A 19,300-nucleotide genomic window follows, 5' to 3' on the forward strand; every position below is an offset into this window, starting at 1 on the left:
ATCAAAAGTTGAAGAAAAATTGAGTAGGAGTAAAAGAATGACGTATTGAATAAGTGGTTAAAAGTATTATCTCCTGCACTCAATGTAATACATTCAAATTCCAACTCTTCGCAAAAATGAATGCTCTTAAAAGATGCATTTCATTATCTCTCCACTAAATATAAGACCCAATTACGTGCGAATATTTGACAAATAAAGTTATGTGGATCTTACCTCTATTTAAGAAAATGAGATACCACAGTTGATATTAGAGTGCGCCACGAACAAGATTAAAAATTAGAATATTATTAAACAAATAAGAATATCAAAACAGCTACAAAACTCTAAGATGTTACATTGTGAATGACTTGTTCCTTAAACTAAATAACAAACTATATTTGTAGAAAACTAAACCTAAAAAACCCTAACTATGATGGACTAGACCCAAGTCCTAAACTAACAAGCAAAACCAAAATACTAATATTTTCCAACAACATTGAGATAGATGATATAATTTTAGGAAAACTAATGAAAAAGGTTTAAGAACTTTGAGTTTTAACCAAAATGACAAAAAGATGTTGTAAGTGAATAGTATCAGGATGAACTTTTTAAAATAAAAATGTCTTTAACGTTAAAAGTGAACAGTATCATAAGTGTTTCGTTAAGACTCCCTATAATTTATAGTACTCACACATATACATTGATTAAAGTTCCTTAAAAAAAGTTGGAACTGTACGATGATTCTAACAGATATACAATCACAATACATGTATTTTGTGATAGAATTTGAAAATTACTGAAACTAAATACAATTGTGATGATAAGTTTTGGTTTTGAGTTTATTTCGAACCTTTTACATATTAGGAGGATGACTTGTATAGACGATGAAAAATCTAAGAAAATGGTGCATGATTCATTCTTGTTAAATATGCAACCCGTGGTTTATTCTTTTGCCGTGACACCTGAGAATTGTTGAAATAGACCTGGGGCAGACGATTTTCTCTTATAAAATGCGCACGTGAATCAGATTCTTCACATGCAAATTGAAAGAAAGTCCAACTTAAGATTTGGCAATTGACTCATCGGATGATCGATGCACTGGAAAATATCGCACGTTTTTTTATGACTGAAATTAAGAGAAACAAGAGATTGAAAACCCTACAAATTAACACATCATCTTGCTTGCGTATTGGATTAGTTAGGCTAACTTACATATGTTCTTCCAGGTAAATTCCGTGCGATTTTTCCAATCCATGTAATGCACGTTTTTTAATTATATTTTTAGGGAACAATTGTTACATTGCATAGCAATATTCCACATGTTATGTCTAACAAAAATGCTACTCTTATCACATATTTGTACTATCAATTATACCATTTCTCTAATGGAGATGAGACATACATGCGTTGGCAAACTCTGCCTCTATTAAAGAGATGGTACAATGATGATACAAATAGGTAGTAAATGTAGCATTACTTTATCTATAATATGATCCATGATCGACATAGTTCATGTATTTAAAAGTAAAATATATGCGTACATTATAATTTAAGTAAAGGGCAGATTCATGGCACCGTTTTTTTAGATAATTTTTTTTACACACTTTTTTTGTGAGACCCACTTCTTAATGTATTTTAACAACCTGAACGTCTATATTTTAAAACATCATTCATGAATTTTCCTTGCAAAAAATTAGACAAATAAAAAACTATTGAGACATTTATTTGTAGTGAAGAACATGGACGAATACAATTCTACAAAGATTCTGTAAACCCTTAATTCAACAGTCATATAATTTTATATTTGAGTGATTTTTAATAAACATAATCTTTTAAAAAAGAACTAAAAAATAAAATGTTCAAATCAATAAAATACAGTACAAAATAAGCTCTACAAAAATGTATGTACAAAATTATGTAAAAAAATATGTCATAGATGTATTCCCTTTAAATAAAATAGTAACACGGCCGATCAATGTCTCAATTTCGAAATTGGATCATCTCCTGAGCCCAAGGAGAGGATCCTCCTAATCAAAGAACATAGATTGTTAGATTTTCATCAAACGATTATAATTATTATAACTTTAAAAATATCTCTTTATTTATAGTCATTAAATAAAAATCCAACCACCCAAATTTCTTGATTAGAAAGATCTTTCCTTGGGCCCAGGAAAGGATCCAATTCCCTCAATTTCAACACGAAAATTCTCTTACATTTGAGTAGTCTACTAATCTAAATTCCAACACGTGACCTATTTTGCCCTTTTAGGTAGGTAGTCACTTGTCAGTACAGTTGCATGCATCTCCCTGCTGTTACAATCTGCTCCACATAATGCGGTCGGGTCCAATCCACCCCAGGCATCACTCAATTCCTCAGCCGACCGATGGCGGATAAAGTCAGAGAAACAAGAAAAAGAAACCGTATTACTATTACCAAGTAGAATAATCCACGCTTACATAATCTCTGATATTTTCAGATCGAGTAAAATTAGGAATATTTTGTTTTACTTTCAGAAGCTTTTGAAGTTTTGATTTTCCTCAACGAAAGAGCATTTCTTTTTCTCCGTTTTTTTTTCCGGTGCTGGTGTCATTTTCATTCATTTCAAAGCTGAAAAGTCTTTAAAATCACTGTATCATTTTAATTTTAATTTGTGTATATATATATGTGTATATATTTGACTATACCTAGCAAAGCTACTCGCTCATTATTCCATCTGCAATTTGTGCAACATGGACTTTCTTCTTCTGCAACTTTTGTTCCTAATAATCTCCATCGCCATGCCCTTGTGCTTTTCTCTGAAACTCCAAAGTAACCCAACCGATCATCTCAACTCGTTCTCCACATATCAGACTTATTCAGTGAAAGACCAGATAGTTAGGCTGGCCAATGAACCCAGCACAGTGAATTGGATGAAAAGTGTGAGGAGGGAAATGCATGAGAACCCAGAACTTTCATATGAAGAATTCGAAACAAGTGCACTCATTCGCCGGGAGCTCGAAAAACTCGGTGTTGCTTATAAATGGCCTGTGGCTAAAACTGGCGTTGTAGCCACGATTGGCTCTGGCTCTCCTCCCTTTGTTGCTCTGAGAGCTGATATGGATGCTTTGCCTATTGAGGTTAATTAATTATTTCTCACTATATTTAATTTAATTTTGTTTGTTTAACCTTCTTTTCTCAAAGGCAATTTAAATTGTTGGGTTTTGATCAGATTGATAGATATATATTCTGTTGCTACTTTATTCCTTGTCACTGGTTTTTAATCAAAGTGTTTGTAACAAGGTATTAAAAGTGGAATGTTGAAAAAAATTGATGCTTTTTAAAAAAGCACTGTCATGTTGACAGCACTTTTCTGCATATGAGTATAGGAAATGGTGGACTGGGAGAACAAGAGCAAAGTGGAGGGAAAAATGCATGCTTGCGGCCACGACGGCCACGTCGCCATGCTTCTTGGCGCTGCAAAAATACTAAAACAACTGCAAGACACATTACAGGTGAAGTGAAATATTAAGTTAATTAATAAAAACTCATTTGCTGATATATACAGGCGCTCGAATGCTGAAAGCTAACTAATTAATGTGACGCTAACCACTCAATTTATCCGCACGTATGTCATATTTTAAATCTATCAGATTATTGCAGGGAACTGTTGTACTTATATTTCAACCGGCTGAGGAACGCGGTGTAGGCGCAAAGGACATGATTGAAGAAGGGGTGCTTGATAATGTGGAGGCAGTTTTTGGGATGCACATAGTGCTTGATTATCCGACTGGCGTTGTTGGATTGAGGCCTGGAGAATTTCTAGCCGGTTGTGGGAGCTTCAAGGCGAAAATTCACGGGAAAGGGGGTCATGCAGCAATTCCTCAGCAATCCATTGATCCGATTTTGGCAGCATCAACATCTGTAATCAGTTTGCAGAGCATCGTCTCGAGGGAAACAGACCCTCTAGATTCCCAGGTATGTATACTGTTCCTTTTTTTTTTTTTTTTTGTGTAATTTCGTCTGTGATTATTTTGAAGAGGATGCAGGATTTTGCTTGAACATTAATGCAGGTGGTTTCTGTTTCTGTGATTAAAGCGGGGTCTTCCTTTAATGTCATCCCGGAATCAGCTACAATTTCTGGTACTTTTAGAGCTTTTAGCAAGAAGAACTTCAAGGGACTCATGAATAGAATCGAAGAGGTAGGCACATATAGAACCGGTTACCAACTTTTTATCAAAATTCAAAATTGCATATGAAATAAACAGAATCGAAGAAACGCTAACCTGATTTATTATGTACGACTTATTGTTTGTTTAGCAAACTGTAACCATGTCCAGATAAGCGTAAACAGACAACTGAAATTCATTCTTGCTGACAGGTTGTAAAAGGGCAGGCAGCCGTGCACCGGTGCTCCGCTGAGGTCGAGTTTTTAGGGAAGGAACATCCTACCATCCCTCCTACTGTAAACGACGAGAGAATTTATGAACAAGTAAGGGGAATCTCGAGCGAAATAGTAGGAGAAGAAAACATACAACTAGCTCATACCTCCATGGGGAGTGAGGATTTTGCTTTTTACTTAGACAAGGTGCCTGGATTCATGCTGTTTTTAGGCACAAGAAATGAGAAGATAGGAGCCATACATGCACCACATAGTCCTAACTACATCATCGATGAGGATGTGTTTCCCATTGGGGCTGCCATACATGCAGCTTTTGCCCATTCTTTCCTATCAGATTCAACTGTAAAGTTGCACCTTCATAATTTCTGAAAATCCTTATTATATGTTCATTTTGTGTCATCCTTAAAAGTTTAAAAAAAAAAAAATCTCGATTCACCCAGAGTGTCTTGAGTATAGGATCTTGTGATTTATGATTTAAATGATCAATGATCACAAACTAACTTAATTTGGATTTACTTGCTTGATAACCAAGTTTGCAAAAATGGCAATTAAATTTGCAGTTGTTCGGGTCAACACAATACAATTCCATTGATATGTACATGATTTTTATTTATATGTTTGCACACGATAAGTTAACGAGTCAGTATTGGGTTTTTCAAAACACGTTATATGAATTTAGTAAAACACGATAAGTTGTCAGGTCTAATCACATCAGTCGGATGGTAAATGAGATTTTCCCTTTTATGTTTACTTTTTCATAATGACAAGTTAACACATTCCAGATTTTATTATTTTAGACCTTTATTTTACGGTAGAAGGATTCAATGATCAATGCTTGAACAAGTTTAGAGAGAATACATTATTACACCAACATGTCAACCAAAATCACAAAAGCAAAACATAAACCATGACATGTGAAATTCCCCCAAATTACATAATAATACAGATAACAAAAGACTAAGAATAGTAGAGCCGATCAGAACCTTCCTCCCTCCCTCTAGACAAGAACCGCGGCGGCAACGAAAGCGAGGAATCCAACAACCATGGATGGATATGTGAAGCTGCTGCCAGAGGGGGGTGATGCTGGGGGGGGGGGGGGGGGGCGCCATACCGGGCATACCCGGCATGTCAGCTGCAGTAGCAATCACAACTAGTAGGGCAAAGCACAGAGCATACGTTGCCTTTGAGGCCATGACTATTTGGTTTATGGCTTACAACAATACAGGGACTGAGACTATATATAAAAGATGAAGGGGTTAGATCGGCCAATTGTCAATATGTCATTGATAATGTTTTGGTATTATAGTAGCAAATACAATGTACACATTATAGATGAATTATCGATCGGACTTGACTAGTAAAAAAATTAGAGAAAGAATGGTTCTTTATACACTCAAATTTCATCTCTAGACACCTATTAATTTTATTTAAAAGAAACTCTTGTACCTACATATACAATTACCATAAAAGACTTAGTGACTTCAAACTTCTAATACATACCATTGTCCGATTCTTTTATCGTAAACTTGGCTATTGTCATATACCTCCTCCTTCAGGTAGTAGAATATGAAGTTCTATTCCTTCTTATGGTATCGTATTCCCCCATTCACGCCTCTGTTATTTGTTCTAATGAAATTTCCTTTCGTAGGCTCAAACTAAGTAGTTATTCTTTTGATCTTTGTTGATTGGCCAAAATAGGTGTTTAGAGAAAATTATATTTATAAAAAAAGAAAAAGAAAAGAAGGGTATTTTTGAAATTTTATTAAATCATTTTGGGTATCTAAAAAAATTGAGACTGTGGGTTTTGGGCCGTAAAGGCAGAAAGCCCAACAAATTTCAGGAAGCGGAAGCAAAAGTTATGGAAAGGTGTATTGGTAGTTGATAGAGTGATCGTCTGCTCGCTCGTTTGTTCGATAACAATCTTCAGAGTCTCCGCCGCAGCTTTCGCTCTCTGCAACTACAACAAACCCTCCATAGCCGTATCCGTACATATATCTCCATGCCCTTCTAACTTCCCACTCACTCTCACCCTATGGGCTCCACTTCCGCCATCTTTCTCTGCTCTCATCCCAAGGTACTTTCTCTCTCTCTCTCTCTCTCTCTCTCTCTTACTTGAGTGCTGAAATTCCTGTTGGGTTTGAAGATACTACTGCGGCCGCAGAGGTTGCAATCTCAATTCGAATCCCAAGGTCCGGGAAGTGCTCGGCTCGGGTATCGTGCGCAGGGCGTGTTTTTACCTCCTATCCTTCCGCGACGGAGGAGATGCTTGGCGGTAAAAGCTGCTTCGAGGCCATCCGGTGCTCGAAGAGTGTACAGAGAATCACAGAGTGGGAGCTCATTGTCTGTTGCTCCCGTCAAGCAGCTCGCTTCCTTCGTCGTTCCCGTCGCCTCCTTCTTCGCCGTCACTTTTGGTACTGCTTTTGCTTTCAATTCCTTTTTCTACTGTCTCTTCAGCAAAAAAATTGACTTGGTTGAATGTTGGATAGAAATTAGAAAACTTTAACTTGGTTAAAACGCGTGGTAGAAATTGAAAATTTTTAATTTGGTTAAATGTTGGATAGAAATTTGAAAACTCTAACTTGGTTAAAATGTGGGGTAGAAATTGGAAAACTTTAATTTGGTTAAATGTTGGATAGAAATTTGAAAACTTTAACTTGGTTGAAAATTTGAAATGTCGAATAGAGGATGCATTTATTTTTAATTATTAGCAAATTTCTACTGGAAAATGGCTTTTGCTTTAAATTTTTGTCATAATCAATAGATACCTTTATTGTGCTTGTGTTATCAGTCATTTGTGGTCCGGCATTGTTGATTCGTCATTATATTTGCCATGTCGCTCAAGTTGGTGCACTAATTTATGGCTTCAGCTGACAGTTTTGTGGAAATTGGTGGAGAAAATCCTTGTTCCGAAGCGGCAGAGGACTTCATCGGTAGAGAGCAGTACGCCCGCACAAGGAATGAAATGGTCTTTTGCCGCTGGTACGAATTTATTATCGGGTCTGGGTGCAAAGATTGAAAGAGAGTCCAAGCTGAAGCTCAGTGACTTTGCCAAGGAACTTAAGTCATTCAGAAGTGTTGACCTGTCAGGTAGATGCTGTAGTACTCATGAACGTAGTTTCTCTATCTTTGCCAGCCTTTTGGAGAACACTAGCCAGCTAAAAAAAAAAAAAATCATATTCTGCTTTATTTTCGTGTTTTTCCTTATTTATACTAGTTTTTATCCGAATACCAACTGTAATTGCACTAATTTCTGGAACAATTGATATTTGAAATCATATGTTGTATTGATAATTTTTTTTATTAGAGGTTTATTATTGTTTGTTAACTTCCTCATTGATTGTACCTTCCTTTTTGTTGGAGGCAAACTGGGTTTAGTATGCCAGTCATTTGAAGGTTCTAATATATCTACTAACTAAATGTAATAACTCATGCATGTTTTGGCAATGCTTTGTTTTGACAGGTCGTAACTTTGGAGATGAAGGATTGTTTTTTCTTTCAGGGAGCTTGGGTTACAATCAGGTTTGAGTTCATCAATCAGACACTAAAGCTCTCTGTTTTTGTTATATATATTTTTGTTTATCTTTTTAGTTTACTAAGAAACTGTTACTGTGGACTATAATTGCATGCTTTATTGTGTTTCAGACTGCTGAAGAAGTAAGTTTTGCTGCAAATGGAATAACTGGAACTGGAATGAAAGCCTTTGATGGTGTTCTTCAATCTAACGTCATGTTAAAAACTCTTAATCTTTCTGGAAACCCTATTGGAGATGAGGGAGCTAAGGTCAGTACAAATTCCTCCCGCTAACATTTTTCGCTCCACCTCAGGCACAACTTACAATTGTACATTGTTGTGCTTTCCGAAATTAGAGAGCTGATTGTTTGTGTGGTGTACTATTGTTCACAGTGCCTATGCGATGTATTGGTGAATAATGATGGTATTGAAAAGCTCCAGCTAAACAGTACTGACATAGGGGATGAGGTTAGATTATTTCTTCTATTCAAGCTGGTGTCCTATTGACTGCATTCATGTGCTTTCAAAAGATGGAAGAGGAAAGGCTTGTTCATGAATGGTACACTTAAGATGCATGCTGTTCATTTCACTGTGCAGGGTGCAAGGGCTATTGCTGAAATGTTGAAGAAAAATTCAACCTTACGTGTTCTCGAACTTAACAACAATATGATCGACTACTCTGTAAGGAATGGCTTCCAGATATTCTAATATAATAATCTTCAATGAGTTCAGTCATAGTTCTCTAAACTGATTCTATTTATAATTTACAAAATGGAGGTAGGGATTTACAAGTCTTGCTGGAGCTCTTGCTGAGAATAACACACTACGGAATATACATCTGAAGTTAGTCAAGTTCCCTTTTTTTTTCTCATATAATACAAACTTTCTGGCTTTTATCATTTTATGTAACGCTTGTTTGTGCGTATTGCTTGGCTATGGCTTTGGCTTCTTTTAAAGAAATTCTTCTGACAATCTTTTATTTGTTTGCAGTGGCAATTATGGTGGCGCCCTGGGGGCCAATGCTTTAGCTAAAGGACTTGAGGGGAACAAGTCTTTAAGGGTACCTGTCTCTTCACTACCACTATTCTTTCTGTTTTGCAATGCGACAAAATTAAATTACTACTCTATGTTGATGATGACTCTGAATGTTGCATAAATTTTCAAGGTATTTTACATCTGTGTTAAGTGGAAATACAATAAGTTAGATAAGTGAATTTTCATACAATAATAAGCCTGAGGAAGACATTCAGTTACAAAAGTTAACAAAAATCTACTCTTAAGCAATTTTAAAGATTGATGGAACCCTATTTATTGTTTCCAAGAAACGCCGGTTATATTTCTTCTTTTTAGCTGCCACAATGTTGCTGCATAAAAATATATGAGCTTGCAACATAATTGGTTAAGTTTTTGAGAGGGCTCTGATATTAATAGCTATGATATATATATATGCAGGAACTTCATTTGCATGGAAATTCTATTGGAGATGAAGGAGTGAATGCTTTGATGTCAGGTTTATCATTACATAAAGGTTTGTGTTTCACTATATTAATTGCCATTTTTTTGTCTGACTTTTTCGGTTTCCTGCAGTTTATCTCATATGAATATTTTCTTAGGTAAACTTACACTTCTGGACATTGGCAACAACTCTTTTACTGCAAAAGGTGCTTTCCATGTTGGTGGATATATCAAAAAGACCAAGAACTTGTTATGGTTGAACCTTTACATGAATGATATAGGGGACGAGGTATAGTATTTTCAAGTTGTTGATCACTTCTGCTACACAATTATCTGAACTCACAGTTTGTCTGGTTTCCTTTTCAATTGTGAAAATTACTCAATAGCCAATCTAGAATATTTGGGAATTTTGTATACAAAGTAGATTATGATGGTGTACCCCAAAAAGATGTCGATTATGATGAATGAAGTCATTAAGCATATGTTTTTCATTTCAAGGTTATCAGCTTGCATTGAACCATCTACTGCTACAGCTATCACTGTTTGGATTTTCTGGCATTTGACAGTCTTAAGACAGAACAGAGAATTTGACCGACCGAAAAAAAAAACAGAAAAAATAAGTTTGAACTTAGTTTTAGTATTTCCATTCTGGAATTTGGTACATTGTGCTATAAAACATACGAAGTAACTAAACAGTACTTCATTGGCATGTTTAGAGTTTTGTAACTTAAAAAGCCAAGTCAAGTTCCTTGCTGATGTGTAAATCCTGTTCATATCTAGGGAGCTGAAAAAATTGCAGATGCTTTGAAGCAAAACCGGACGATAACAACCATAGACATGGTGAGAAGAGCATGTGTCTTTTTTAGCAGCATTTTTTTTAATGTATCTGTGTTTTTTTTTATTTAAAAATGAAAAACGGTGTCCTTAACGTGCTAGTTTAGTAAACATGGGGATCGTTCTTACAGGGGGGAAACAACATCCATGCCAAGGGAGTCACTGCAATAGCTGAAGCATTGAAAGATAATTCCGTCATTACATTTGTAAGTCTTTAATCTTTATCTTCTACCTTTTCTTCTATCTTTCCGTTTTTATTCATGAATGTAATGGCATACACTTCTCTCCTCTCTCAGTTGGAACTCGGTTACAATCCCATGGGACCTGATGGGGTGAAGGCTTTATCCGAAGTTCTCAAATTTAATGGAAACATAGAAACCCTTAAGCTTGGCTGGTGCCAGGTAATCTATAGTTTTGCATATGCGCTTATCTATTTATAAGATCTGAGCTTTTAACGTGTATTGTAAATTTTGTTTTGCAGATTGGTGCAAAAGGTGCAGAGTTCATCGCAGATATGTTGAAATATAATACCACCATCCGTGTTCTGGACTTGCGGGCGAATGGACTTCGAAATGAAGTGCGTTAATGTAGATAATCAATGTCTTCATACACCATTTAACCCTTTATGATCACTCAAATCTTATGTTATTTTATACGTTAAAAATGCAGGGTGCATCGTGCCTGGCTCGTAGCTTAAAAGTGGTTAATGAAGCTTTAACTTCATTGGATCTAGGGTTCAACGAAATTAGGGTATGTATTGGCGTTGTGTTGCCTGTTTACCCTTTCACATGTTAGTGGTCTTTTGCACACCGTCTGACAATGGTTTTGTTTTCAGGACGACGGGGCTTTCGCAATCGCTCAAGCACTCAAGGCTAATGAAGACGTGACGGTTACATCTCTGAACGTAGCCAGCAACTTCCTCACCAAATTCGGACAGGTATCCCCTTCGGCGTCAAGGATCTTCGAGTTTCACCATTTATGTTTGCCATTTTGTTTTCGCTATGTAACGGTGTTTTGGATCGTGCTGCAGAGTGCTTTGACGGATGCAAGAGACCATGTGTACGAGATGAGTGAAAAGGAAATCAACATTTTTTTCTAGCAGGCTTACTTTTTAGACCAGAAATGTGGATGCAAAAACTCGAAACAACACCGTTCTCGCGGTTCTTTCCTTCCCTTGGAAGCATCGGCAGGAACTCGAAAGTCCAAGCACTTGGTTGAAGTTTTTGACTTCCTATCAACTTCAACTTACCAGGAACAATTGACAATTGGAAATTTTGACGTTGAGAGATCATAGTTAGCTCTTCAGTGATAGGCATTGTTTGTTCTTAGAAGGTTGTCAATTTTTATTTTTTTGAGTTTGGGGGTGGGGGTGGGAGGTGGTGTTCATCACTCGAGTTAAAATAATTCTGCAAGCTTGTATCTGTCATATGAACTGATAAATATTCAGACAAGTTTTGTAAAGATTTTTGTGTAAAAGATGACTAGCGCCTTGTAGGAAAATGAGAAATGCTAAGGACTAAGGAGACTCTAAAGAGTGGAACTCTTTACCATCTCATGTTTTTGGCGCAATATTTTATGTTGGTATGGGAATTAACGTTAAACTATGAGGTGACAGAGTCTATGGAGTCATACTTTGAGAGTTTCCTTAGCATTTCTCTAGGAAAATACTTGGTTCCTCATCGTATCGATTCATTCCTCGTAAATTTTAGTTTGACACGTACACATGATATTTTCGTGTTTTCAATGTCTTATTTTGTGTACAACTAAGGAACCAAATAATGTTTAAATTATATTTGAACCAATTTGAAAGCGCCACTATCCGAGAAGAACTTTCATGACACGTGAAAATTACGGTGACATGGTAGCGGTGTACGAGGCCATGAAAGTTGTCACCCACTGTCCATATTGTCTATTTTATGACGTGGAAGCGGTGAACAGAGTTCGTGGCTGTCCTTGGAAACAACATTCATGTCGTGGCAGTCGGACTGGTTTTGATAATACTACGAGTCTACGATGGACCAACAGACTAATGTGTCACCAGACTCACCTCCTTCATTTTACTTGAGCTTACTCTGCTCTGCTGCCTCTGGTTCCCCTTGGAAATATAAGACTTGGACGACGCACTGTTTCAGTTCCCGTGCCTACACATGACCCACAATTTTTTTATTTTCAAGAAAAAAAACTTACATGTAATCGCTCACTATCATCGCAGCGTCTCGTTATAATAAATTTTTGAACACATAACATTGTATTATTAAATTAAATTTACGTAGTGACAAACACGTTTCATGCAAGTTATTTTTCAGAAAGAAGAGTACGAAAAAAGTGAATAACACCCTTGAAAAAATGTCCTGAACAGAAATGCAGGAATTTTTTAGGCGTCCGTTTAGTAAGAAGAAGGTGAAGGCTTCCTCAGCTCAACATGAGATTAATATTGCAGTGTGTCAAGAGCTGTTATACTCTTACGGTATTTTAAATCAATGATGCATTACTATATGAAAAAGTTTGATGTACAAAATATAGATTGACTTGAGATATCGACACAATTTCATCCTCGTGAATCGATTTTTCTCGGACGCCTATAACGAGTACAAGGAGAGTGACTTCTCATTCTCTTGATATCAATCCATCCAACCGGACTTGAGCTGTCCTCTGCTGAATACGAAACCAGATTATTATTATTGTTATTATTGATAAGTAGTTCCATCCAGCTGGGCTTCAGTACTGTTTTCCAACCGACTCGTTCATTCATTCATGCATGCATGCATTCATAGAATCTCAATCCCCTCACTGGCCATGAACAAGCCATGTCCTTCCTTATCCCACGACCCATGCGTGTTGGTGCTCATGGAAATGTAATGGCCCTTTCTTCCTTTTGCCCTTGGTTTTATCGATACTGACTTCTGCACTGATTTCTTGTATTTGGAGTGAAAAAACCGATACACAGAATTAAGAGACAAAAATTACATTTAAGCAGAATAAAGAAAAGTGTAATGCCCGTGTGCATGCCATGCATACTAGTTCCGGAAGATCCAGCACTTAATTAGTGGGCATATCTTCATCTTCACTTATGTCGACAAATGCTAAAGCAATATGTTGAGTGTGGTACACGTCCTGTTAAATGTTATTGAGATATTCTTAAAAGACATTTCATGAAACACTTATTGAATAAAGGTCCTGAAAGACCTTCATAAACGCTTTTCCCGACTAAAAGGGTCCAGCACCAACAGGGTCATATGTGGATCTGCTAGGTTCGCATGCATCCGTCAAGGCTAAGCCACAAGTTAATCGAAAGAAGTAGCCGCATTCTACCTGCATGCGATGTTCATGAATGATTAATCAAGCAAGAAGCTAGCTGCGTGCCACGTACGCCAAAGAACTGAAGTGGTAATTGAAATCGAGTTTTTTTTTTTTTTTTTTTGGGAAATATCGACAAATATTTTATGTCACCAAAGTGCGTGGTGCGTCATGGTTCAGACACCGATATGGCGTCGTATTAGTTCAAGACATGCCGAACAGCAGGACATGGGCGCATGCAAATACGGTGCAAGAGACATGGGCAATAACGTAACTCTACCAAGACGAGAACGACTATATAAACAAAAGGGGAGAGCTCTTTCTCTATGTACTTCAAGACTTAAGTTTTCAGAAACACTAGTTTTGACTGCTGTGAGCCTGTGAGTAAGCTAAACAGAGAAAGTAAATATATATACTGTCTCAAAAAAATGTCGTCACGCTTGCTTCTCGTTGTGGCGGTTTTGCTCTTCGGCCGCATGGCGGTGGTTTCGTCTGAACATTCTACCATTGAAGACCATGAAACGCAGGTTAACTAATTAATCAGTCACCACTCACCAGCCACTAGTCATGCATGAATGCTTTCGTTTTTTCTCCTTGGGTTCTGTTTTTGGAACTTCTGTAAGTATTTCTTACCAGTTATTAATTACTTATGTGTTTTTTGTAGGCGGTGGTGAAAGGAGCAAACAGAAGGCTTTTACCATTCCTGAGTATGCATGCATGGCATTAATTTTCGTTTGCTTTCAAAATTTCAATCTTTCTATTGCTGCATGTAGTTAATTTAACTTAAAAATCAATGACTTGCTTTTTCTTTTCTTTTTTTTATAATCAATATTTTACTTAGGAAATGATTTCTGAACGCTCATTTTTTCCTTCTGCACAATTGTGTGTATTTTCATCTTTTAAGTTTTCTTTGGATTGAATATTCTTAAAGGTAAAAGATAAATAGCATTTAGTGTACTGACGAGAAAAATAGTGTATGTAAATTATTTTATTTACTATATATTGATCTAAATTGTGTGAAGGAGTATTCGAATCGAGAAGCATATCAGCTCTAAACAACGTGCATAGATATATAGGAAAACTAATGAAAATGGTTTGAAAACTTTGAGTTTTAACGAGGATAAAATAAAGGGTAAAGTGAATAGTACCAGGTTCGAGTTTTTAGTGTAAAAATGTGGTTTTTCATTAAAGTGAACAGTACCATGAGCTTTTCGTTAAAACTTTCATATATATATTTGTGCGTGACTTAATTCAATTGATTTAGTACAGAGTGATCAATTGTTAATTAGTGTTAATGAATTGGGTTCGCATGTGTGTTTGTTTTAATTTGCAGACTGTGAAGGGTTGTGCAATCAGAGGTGCAGTAAGCACTCGAGGCCAAACGTGTGCACGAGGGCATGTGGGACCTGCTGCATGAGGTGCAAGTGTGTTCCTCCCGGCACCGCCGGCAACAGAGAAGCCTGCGGGACCTGCTACACTGATATGACTACTCACCACCACCGCATCAAGTGCCCTTAATTACCACTAGTTATCAATTACGGCCTTAAATAATCGGGAATAAATAAATTTCAGAAAACTTAAATGCTGTATGATGTTTTCGTATATGTATTTCGTTATTTGTATTTTCTGTCGATGTTAATCATGTGAACGTATGTTAATTTAGTAAAAGTGTATTGATACTGCAAGAGTGAGTTTTCAATGTGCCGAAAATTGTTAATACATGTTATTTCGTTATGCAATTTCATTTGGAGTAACTTCAAAACGCGAAGCATGATTTAAATGCTCTTAACAACTTAAGTTTGTAAATTTTAGAATGCATGTTGGGGGACACAAATTTTATCATTAAGATTAGTTTAGTCAGATTTCACTATAATATGGAGCGAGCCGATGCTGAGAGGCATGCAAGGCTGTCAGCGAAGTATGCACCAGATGGTTAGAAGCATAGCTACCCAAATCGGTCTTGTATGTTTCCTTCGGAAGCATGGTTTCTTTGACTCCGAAGCAGATGGAGTAGTTGGCATTGGGACTGAGAAAGTGGAGCGCATTTCCTGTGGGTGGCAAGAGAATCGGAACGCAGTAAGCTGCCCGGTGATATCATCTACTCGGCAAAAGAAAAGGAGTTTATGAACTAGATTAAGGCTCTTACGAGCTTATTTTATTTCTTATCGATCACCACAGGAGAGAGAGAGAGAGAGAGAGAGAGAGAGAGAGATGTTGTCAATTAATCTTACAGAAGCACCATGGCATAGTCGTAAAACGTTAAATATCTATAAATATGAATCGAGTGTGCTTCTTTTTACATCAGTTTCCTCGCAACCTAGCTTTCTTATGCTACAACATCCTCATCAACATCTGTGAGAGTGATTTTTCGGCATACCTGCTAAAAGTATAAACATCATAATCAGTACCGTCCCTTATATCATAACCAATACGTACTCAAACCATAACGAAATTATTCAAGATGCAAAGTTCTATCCTACTAACCTACCCAGTCTTATGCTAGAACGCTCTCCTCATTCGATGATGAATCCTTGATTCTTTGCAAAGCAGCTATAAGAACAAAAATGATAGAATCAGGCCCCATATATCATAACCAATCTGTTTCCAACCATAACAGTTCATCGAATAAGTTAACCAAAATTCTAATGAACTTCTACTGCACTAGAGTCTTTTCAGCATGTACACTTGATTTCTATATCAACTTTGTATTCCTGAGTTTTGGACAGTTGAAGATCTGAACTTTTACCTTTTTTCTTAAGCTTATTTCGAAAGCTTCTTTTCCTGCTAAATGCCGTCTCCTATAATAAGAAAGCAAACTAATAATTACCAAGATGCACCAAAAAGACTCCATCGTCAATCAGAGCAGTAAAAACACAGCAATATGCAATCCATTGTCTAAAACTGAGGATTAGGTGGAAGCAAAACGGTTGAATCATAATTAAGAATATCTTGTTTCGAATTGTATGTTTTTATACTTACCACAGGCAGATCAAGTTCTCCTGCTCTACGAACTGCAGCAACCAGGTCACGGTTAGATTCTGTATACATGCTAGTCACAAGTCCATATTGACCAGCTCTGGCTGTGCGACCAACCCTGTGTATAAAGTCCACAGCAGAAGTAGCAAAATCTGCCTGAAATGAGTAATTGATGCCAAGAGTTAGCGCTGTTCATACTAATAAATACCCGATGAATACTTGAAACAATAAAAAAACCTCAGACACACCTGGATAACATGTGATACATTTGGAATGTCAACACCACGTGCGGCAGAATCAGTGCACACGAGAATGCCACCTTTCTCTTGGAAATCAACCAATGTCTTTGCACGGTCTTCCAAGGAGCAATCTTTATGGTATTGGTAACATTCAATCCCAGCTCTCGTCAATATCTGTGCCACCGATTCCACAGCCTCAACAGTATTTGCAAACACCATAGTTCGGCACTGACCAGAAGCGGATCTCGTCTCAATTCCATGTTTCACAGCCTTTACAAGTTCATCCACCTGAGTATCAAAAGTAACTTCAATCCACCTTTGCTTCAATCTGAAATATAACAGAAGCAACAAATTAACAACACTTACAAACACATCAATGTTAAAACATCTACTATTAACAGAATTGACTCCAAACAAATCCCCATACATGCAGCAAAATGTGCACAATATAGCACCACTACAGCAGTTATCTAGGGAGCAAAGGAGAATATAAACGGTAACTGGTAGATAAAAAAAAGGTATCCCACCTGGGGTTGTGACAATGGAGGTAGTTTCCACTAACCCTATCGGCCTCTGGAAACATCTTCTTCAACACTGCCCCGGCAGTTCTCTTTCCATTCGCTGGAAGAGTAGCTGCAACAAAAATGTACTGTTTACTGCGCTTATAAACTTTTCTCACTCTCCTCCAGTCTAAACTTTTTACGTGCCCAGCCTCAACCTCCTCATGTACGTCACCATCTTTCTCAGAATCTCCCTCTTCTTCAAATATATCTTCAGTCTGAAGATCGTCTTCATCTTCTGAACTGAAATGTGATGAAGTGGGTTCTGATGGATTCTCTTCACTTGACCGTGACAATAGCTTTTCATCAAACCGGAGCATGTGTATGAGACGGATAACCTTATTCTGGTAGCCCCCAGAGAGAAGCATATCCGCTTCATCAAATACCTGCCAATGCCAAATTGGCCATAAATCATGTGATTCCTTTTTCTATATGCATGCAATTATAGATATGTGATTTTGAATGGAGAAATAAACATACCACATATTTTACACTCCTTATAAAATCCGTACGGCGGAAATTTTTTGGGTCAATATTATTCAGAAGAGCAGCTGGTGTCGAAACAATGATATCAGGTTCATTAACTGGCCATCCCTGCAATCAAAGTTTATTTTTTTGTGAGAGAACTGTATCACAAACATTTGATAGGCACAGGGAAAGAGAAGGTGAACCACATCCATCTAGTAATACAAGTAACACCATACAAGTGCATCATTCTATATCCAAAACCGAATAACAATAACATCAATACCTGTCTCCCACAAAGAGATACAACACTTAGAAGTGGTTCGCCATTTTCGCCACAAAGACCGTTGGCCATCCGAACCACTTGGTCTGCAAGTGTCACATTTGGACAAAGAACAAGAGAAATCTTTCGGGGTTGGGACACTCCTTGATCAGAAGAAGCAACATTCGCAGACTCATCGTGCTCATTGGCATTACACAGCTTATCAATTAAAGGGACAAGGAAGCTGTGCGTTTTCCCACTACCAGTTTCAGCTGCCACAACAACATCCTTCCCTGAAAGTATAGATGGTATGCTAGCAGCCTAAAATCCCAATACAAAAAAAATGTATCAATAAAAATTCAAATTTCGAAGCGATTTCACAAATTGGGATCACTAATCTGAAAATCCAGTTCAAGTTTTCACTGCCCGAATGGAGAAAATTGAGAAATGAAAGAATAAATTATGGGTAGGACTGAACTTGTCACCTGAACCAGAGACGGTTGGCCAAGGCCGGCATTGTAAAGAGCTTGAGAAACCTTATCGGATACGCCGAGGGACGTCCACGAAACGCTTTCTTCAGTGAAAAACGTATCTCCGCCGTCCTTCCGGTACGCGGCCGTGGTGGCGGTTCCGAAACGGCGAGGGTGGCTGAGCCAGAGCAAGCTGATCCGAAACGAAGACGAAGAACTGGAGAGAAGAGAGAAGGAGTGCCGGAATTGGGACAGTAATCTGGGCGGAGATGCGGAGAGTTTACAGAACGGAAGCATTATTGTGGCGGAGCGATGGGTTTTGGGGATTAGGGTTTATGGAATATGGAGATAAACCCTTGTTGCTGTGTGAAGATTGGGTTTGGAGATGGAGAGAGAAGTTTAAGAGGGGATACGGTGACAGCAACAAGCAGGCGTGTTTCGTGACTGACGTATTTTGGTCTGTTGGATCATTTGCTAATCAGGCGAGTAGTTTAGAACATTACTCAAGTGAATGAATTTGTAACACGAAAATCATGGTTTCCCTATTCAAAAACAAAAACAAAAACAAAAAATATAATGGCTTTCGTCCCTCCAAGGCTGATATTCTTTTCCAATAAAAGTACATATGCACGTTTTTATTCATGTGTTTTTCTTTTATTGACATAGAACGTCTCAACGTAGTGTAGATTCACTTGATTGCCATCCATCAAAAGTTTAGTCTTAGTAACGTCAACTTTTGGTAATGTTTGTCACTTATACTATATATTAAAGTAAATGATTGACACGTGATAAATTAATGACGCAAGAGCACATGTCTTATGATGTCTTTCTCTCACACTGACCCCTTCAGTCATGGGGCTCAACTGTAAATTCC

The 19,300-nt window shown here is 37.4% G+C and overlaps 4 protein-coding genes across 10 annotated transcripts; 3 read left to right on the plus strand and 1 right to left on the minus strand.

Moving 5' to 3' along the window:
* The first annotated feature begins 2,638 nt into the window (after window positions 1-2,638).
* Window positions 2,639-4,869, plus strand: LOC126597201 (IAA-amino acid hydrolase ILR1-like 4). The gene is made up of 5 exons (XM_050263975.1): window positions 2,639-3,096; window positions 3,346-3,471; window positions 3,620-3,934; window positions 4,030-4,158; window positions 4,338-4,869. The coding sequence occupies exons 1-5, from the start codon at window positions 2,710-2,712 to the stop codon at window positions 4,725-4,727; spliced, it is 1,347 nt and encodes a 448-aa protein (XP_050119932.1). The 5' UTR covers window positions 2,639-2,709; the 3' UTR covers window positions 4,728-4,869.
* A 1,331-nt stretch (window positions 4,870-6,200) lies between these two features.
* LOC126597198 (uncharacterized) lies at window positions 6,201-11,761 on the plus strand. 4 transcript variants are annotated; one of them, XR_007614175.1, is made up of 19 exons: window positions 6,203-6,432; window positions 6,502-6,769; window positions 7,233-7,445; window positions 7,819-7,877; window positions 8,001-8,138; window positions 8,262-8,336; window positions 8,466-8,549; window positions 8,650-8,711; window positions 8,859-8,928; window positions 9,321-9,396; window positions 9,482-9,612; window positions 10,104-10,163; window positions 10,289-10,363; window positions 10,454-10,558; window positions 10,639-10,734; window positions 10,827-10,907; window positions 10,993-11,094; window positions 11,188-11,533; window positions 11,571-11,761. XR_007614175.1 is itself a non-coding variant. In XM_050263968.1 (18 exons), exons 1-18 carry the CDS (start codon window positions 6,391-6,393, stop codon window positions 11,254-11,256), a joined length of 1,788 nt encoding a protein of 595 aa, XP_050119925.1. In that variant the 5' UTR covers window positions 6,201-6,390; the 3' UTR covers window positions 11,257-11,761. The 4 variants fall into 4 exon arrangements, 3 of the variants coding, with proteins under 3 accessions (XP_050119925.1, XP_050119924.1, XP_050119926.1); XM_050263968.1 differs by having other exon boundaries at window positions 6,201-6,432; window positions 6,520-6,769; window positions 11,188-11,761; XM_050263967.1 differs by having other exon boundaries at window positions 11,188-11,761.
* A 1,899-nt stretch (window positions 11,762-13,660) lies between these two features.
* LOC126597212 (gibberellin-regulated protein 3-like) lies at window positions 13,661-15,171 on the plus strand. Its single transcript, XM_050263988.1, has 3 exons — window positions 13,661-13,981; window positions 14,119-14,161; window positions 14,788-15,171. Exons 1-3 carry the CDS (start codon window positions 13,883-13,885, stop codon window positions 14,970-14,972), a joined length of 327 nt encoding a protein of 108 aa, XP_050119945.1. The 5' UTR covers window positions 13,661-13,882; the 3' UTR covers window positions 14,973-15,171.
* Window positions 15,172-15,666: 495 nt separating this feature from the next.
* On the minus strand, window positions 15,667-18,824 carry LOC126597200 (DEAD-box ATP-dependent RNA helicase 22-like). 4 transcript variants are annotated; one of them, XM_050263973.1, is made up of 9 exons: window positions 18,442-18,824; window positions 17,981-18,277; window positions 17,710-17,823; window positions 17,197-17,615; window positions 16,679-16,997; window positions 16,434-16,586; window positions 16,201-16,252; window positions 15,943-16,004; window positions 15,667-15,831 (listed from the first exon to the last, which is right to left on the minus strand). In XM_050263973.1, exons 1-8 carry the CDS (start codon window positions 18,721-18,723, stop codon window positions 15,949-15,951), a joined length of 1,692 nt encoding a protein of 563 aa, XP_050119930.1. In that variant the 5' UTR covers window positions 18,724-18,824; the 3' UTR covers window positions 15,667-15,831; window positions 15,943-15,948. The 4 variants fall into 4 exon arrangements, with proteins under 4 accessions (XP_050119930.1, XP_050119927.1, XP_050119931.1 ...); XM_050263970.1 differs by having other exon boundaries at window positions 15,667-15,834; XM_050263974.1 differs by having other exon boundaries at window positions 15,939-16,004.
* Between the last annotated feature and the right edge of the window lie 476 nt (window positions 18,825-19,300).

This window comes from Malus sylvestris, chromosome 13 (genome assembly GCF_916048215.2).
Source record: "Malus sylvestris chromosome 13, drMalSylv7.2, whole genome shotgun sequence".
NCBI classification, from domain to species: Eukaryota; Viridiplantae; Streptophyta; class Magnoliopsida; order Rosales; family Rosaceae; genus Malus; species Malus sylvestris.

Excerpts from the sequence above, each read along its gene's own strand:
- LOC126597200 (XM_050263973.1), bottom strand. The coding sequence starts at position 18,723 with ATGCTTCCGTTCTGTAAACTCTCCGCATCTCCGCCCAGATTACTGTCC. Across the intron at positions 17,824-17,980 it reads TATCTCTTTGTGGGAGACAG|GGATGGCCAGTTAATGAACC; the intron begins GTATTGATGTTA and ends CTTTGATTGCAG. Across the intron at positions 16,998-17,196 it reads CTCCATTGTCACAACCCCAG|ATTGAAGCAAAGGTGGATTG; the intron begins GTGGGATACCTT and ends GTTATATTTCAG.
- LOC126597201 (XM_050263975.1), top strand. The coding sequence starts at position 2,710 with ATGGACTTTCTTCTTCTGCAACTTTTGTTCCTAATAATCTCCATCGCC. Across the intron at positions 3,097-3,345 it reads TGGATGCTTTGCCTATTGAG|GAAATGGTGGACTGGGAGAA; the intron begins GTTAATTAATTA and ends ATATGAGTATAG. Across the intron at positions 4,159-4,337 it reads TCATGAATAGAATCGAAGAG|GTTGTAAAAGGGCAGGCAGC; the intron begins GTAGGCACATAT and ends TCTTGCTGACAG.
- LOC126597198 (XM_050263967.1), top strand. The coding sequence starts at position 6,391 with ATGGGCTCCACTTCCGCCATCTTTCTCTGCTCTCATCCCAAG. Across the intron at positions 9,613-10,103 it reads TGAATGATATAGGGGACGAG|GGAGCTGAAAAAATTGCAGA; the intron begins GTATAGTATTTT and ends GTTCATATCTAG. Across the intron at positions 10,164-10,288 it reads CGATAACAACCATAGACATG|GGGGGAAACAACATCCATGC; the intron begins GTGAGAAGAGCA and ends TCGTTCTTACAG.
- LOC126597212 (XM_050263988.1), top strand. The coding sequence starts at position 13,883 with ATGTCGTCACGCTTGCTTCTCGTTGTGGCGGTTTTGCTCTTCGGCCGC. Across the intron at positions 13,982-14,118 it reads TTGAAGACCATGAAACGCAG|GCGGTGGTGAAAGGAGCAAA; the intron begins GTTAACTAATTA and ends TGTTTTTTGTAG. Across the intron at positions 14,162-14,787 it reads AAGGCTTTTACCATTCCTGA|ACTGTGAAGGGTTGTGCAAT; the intron begins GTATGCATGCAT and ends TTTAATTTGCAG.